The sequence below is a fragment of the Coregonus lavaretus genome (genome assembly GCF_964263955.1).
Source record: "Coregonus lavaretus genome assembly, contig: HAP1_SCAFFOLD_845, whole genome shotgun sequence".
In the NCBI taxonomy this organism is placed as follows: Eukaryota; Metazoa; Chordata; class Actinopteri; order Salmoniformes; family Salmonidae; genus Coregonus; species Coregonus lavaretus.
The window spans coordinates 96,327-99,755 of NW_028159510.1; the positions used below are offsets into that span (position 1 = coordinate 96,327).

The window sequence follows — 3,429 nt, forward strand, 5'->3', positions numbered from 1 at the left end:
TCCAAACTTGACTGGTACTGTATATAAGTTAGATATTTCTGGATCTAATTTTCAATACAAACATGTACTAAAAACATGATTTCACTTTGTCATTATGGGGTATTGTGTGTAGATGGGGGAGGATGAAAAATCTATTTACTCCATTTTGAATTCAGGCTGTATGACTAAATGTGGAGTAGGTCAAGGGGTATGAATACTTTCTGAAGGCGCTGTAAATATACATTGAAACATTAAGACTATCAGTGAGGAATGGTTAATATTGCACATTGAACTTGCTATTAAAGAGAGGTCTATGCAGAGACAGAGACGATGTCAGCAGGCCTAAACAAAATACATTTCAGCCAAATTTCAACCAGGTCAAATCCTTGAGGTCATGAGGAGAGTTCAGAGTACTGCTAATGTGAAGACCGGATTTACTAAGGGCTCTATTCAATCCGCACCACAAAAGTTCAGCTTTACAGCGTGATTGACATTTAAAGGCAACGTCCCTGCTCTAGCAGAGACTAAACGCTGCATGTCGGCTCAATCGGAAATGACCTTTACGTTTCTAGCGTGGAATCTGTAGTACTTCTGCTTGAATAGAGCCCTTATTCTATGGTGCACAGGAATCAAGATGTGATTGAGGGTGTTTTCACTAACTAAGATAAACAGCCCCTAACTTCATGCAGGTGTTGTGAGTATGGTGTATTTAGTTCATTCACGCCCAGGGGGGCAGCCTCGGCATTGAAAAGTGATAACCATTGTAACTCAGCCAGCCACTATGTAACCATCCCAATTCAACAGCCCATATGGCTATCACAACATTTCACTTGACCTTTTCTTTTAAAGGACATCATTTTCCATTCCCACTGTACCTTTGTAGGAATCATAATGACTAAACAAACAAGTTGTCATGGGTGCAGCAGAACCAGTTCCTCCACATTTCAACCATTCATCCAGACTATTCCGGTTGACAAGGAAACAATTGACTTTGCTAAAATAGTTTTAATTACAGATAAAAAGGTGGAGAAATAAAGCACACACTATGAAGACTATTCCATTTAAAATACAATTTTACAAGTTGACAATTTTACCACCAAGAAGTACACTACACAAGTCTTAAAGACTAGGTAGTGAAGTGCTCTACAGAAGACTATGACAAACAGGGAGCCAATAAGGGTTGGAGAAGGAAACAGGCATTGAAGAAATTGTTCAAAGTTTATTGAGGCACTTGAGACCGGTTTTTAGAAGGCAGCAGAAAACATGTCAGTGTTTTGACAAGGCAACAGGAAATGGTTCAAAGTAATGTTGAGGGCCTGGTGTGTCGCTGAGACAATGGACGGTCACGTCTGGTTCAGCACTCTCCGTTACTCCTGATGTGAACGTGACGATTATGCACCCTGGGAACACACATGGAGCAGAATTAAAGACACGCACAAACACAGAACGAGACAGAGGCACAGACAGACAAGCACAGAACAAGACAAGTTGTTGAAAGCTTTAGTTGGTTACTTACATGTTTTCATAGCACAGCTCGCATTCGCTACCGTAGGTGATGCCATCGGTTCCACACACTGGATCATATAGCTTGTTGCACATGGGCAGGTTGTACTTGGAACAGTTAGGCTGTTGGACAAAAACCAGGTTATGTAATAAATAAATAAGAGGTGTTGGTAATATAGTGTACTAGTATGACACCATATGAAGAGAACATGGATAACAGGGAACAAGCCATACGTTTTCCACCCCTTCCACAGTGCACCTGGGGTGTATTCATTTCTCAGATTCTATTGCAAAACGTTTCACTCAAGCAAACAAATTGAAGCAAACGCAACACAAACAGGGAATTTGCCCAATAGAAATTCTCATTGGTTGAAAAACGTTTTGCAACAGAATCGGACTAATGAATACACCCCTGACTGTCATGTCAACTAGTTGTTGACCAGGAAGTGACTGTATACATACAGGTGTACTTGGTGAACAATTGAATCTTGTACAGAGTAAGGCCCATACCAGTGTTCTACATTATTAACTACTGTCAATCCAGCACATAGGACAAAGTGTTTTATGAATGCGCATAGCCTTTCCCTCCAAAAAAAGAAACGGTTTAGCCTGCTTACCTCTATGCTGCCGTCAGGGAGACTCGCTCCTCGTGCCAAAACTAAAATGGAGAAAGATGTCAAGCCTTAGACTAATTATGATTTAACATCAGATTTGATTTCCAGCCGTTCTAATCTAAACGACAGATAGCGCATCTTTTCTCTAGTCGTAGATTTGCGCGGGCGCCAACAGAGGCAGTCCGGGGGTAGTATTGACTGTTTGTCTAAACTGCTCTTAGAAGTTAATGTTATTTAATAAAACTATTTGACTGCCACTTGAAACTAATTAAGTAAAATTGAACAACACTCACCGGCAACACAGAGGAGTGCGAGAGTCAGTCGTGTAAAGTTCCACATTCTCTCCGTAGTGAAGGGGTGTAGGCAGGTGACGTTGTGTGGCACCGGAGCCGTATTTATACCGTGTAGGTCTCCACCCCCTATTTATTTTTTATTTTATTTTTATTTATTTCACCTTTATTTAACCAGGTAAACCAGTTGAGAACAGGTTCTCATTTACAACTGTGACCTGGCCAAGACAAAGCAAAGTAGTGCAACAAAAAACAACACAGAGTTACATATGGGGTAAAAAAAAAAAACATAAAGTCAGAGATACAACAGAAAATATATATACAGTGTGTGCAAATGTAGCAAGTTATGGAGGTAAGGCAATAAATAGGCTATAGTGCAGAATAATTACAATAGTATTAACACTGGAATGCTAGATGTGCAAGAGATTATGTGCAAATAGAGATAATGGGGTGCAAAAGAGCAAATTAAATAACAATATAGGGATGAGGTAGTTGGGTGGGCTAATTTCAGATGGGCTGTGTACAGGTGCAGTGATCGGTAAGGTGCTCTGACAACTGATGCTTAAAGTTATTGAGGGAGATAAGAGTCTCCAGCTTCAGAGATTTTTGCAATTCGTTCCAGTCATTGTCATTATACCGTGTAGGTCTCCACCAAGCTTCTACCCCCAAGCCATAAGACTCCTGAATAGCTAATCATGGCTACCCAGACTATTTGCCCCCCAACCCCATCTTTTTACGCTGATGCTACTCTGTTAATTATTTATGCCTAGTCACTTTACCTCTACTCACATGTACATATTACATCATTTACGTCGACAAACCTGCGCCCCGCACATTGACTCTGTACCGGTACCCCCTGTATATAGCCTCTCTACTGTTATTTCCCATTGACTCTGTACCGGTACCCCCCTGTATATAGCCTCCCTACTGTTATTTCACATTGACTCTGTACTGGTACCCCCTGTATATAGACTCCCTACTGTTATTTCACATTGACTCTGTACCGGTACCCCCTGTATATAGCCTCGCTACTGTTATTTCCC

The 3,429-nt window shown here is 40.9% G+C and overlaps 1 protein-coding gene across 1 annotated transcript; it reads right to left on the reverse strand.

Annotated features, from left to right (window-relative positions):
• Positions 1 to 1,183: 1,183 nt before the first annotated feature.
• Positions 1,184 to 2,499, reverse strand: LOC311122783 (trypsin inhibitor ClTI-1-like). Its single transcript, XM_084197100.1, has 4 exons — positions 2,390 to 2,499; positions 2,100 to 2,140; positions 1,496 to 1,605; positions 1,184 to 1,379 (listed from the first exon to the last, which is right to left on the reverse strand). The coding sequence occupies exons 1-4, from the start codon at positions 2,433 to 2,435 to the stop codon at positions 1,334 to 1,336; spliced, it is 243 nt and encodes an 80-aa protein (XP_084053226.1). The 5' UTR covers positions 2,436 to 2,499; the 3' UTR covers positions 1,184 to 1,333.
• Between the last annotated feature and the right edge of the window lie 930 nt (positions 2,500 to 3,429).

Bases quoted from the DNA above. Each gene is read 5' to 3' on its own strand.
- LOC311122783 (XM_084197100.1), bottom strand. From the start codon at position 2,435: ATGTGGAACTTTACACGACTGACTCTCGCACTCCTCTGTGTTGCCG. The intron at 1,606-2,099 runs GTAAGCAGGCTA...TTTGTCCAACAG, and splicing joins TCCCTGACGGCAGCATAGAG to CCTAACTGTTCCAAGTACAA. The intron at 1,380-1,495 runs GTAAGTAACCAA...GTGTGTTCCCAG, and splicing joins GAGCTGTGCTATGAAAACAT to GGTGCATAATCGTCACGTTC.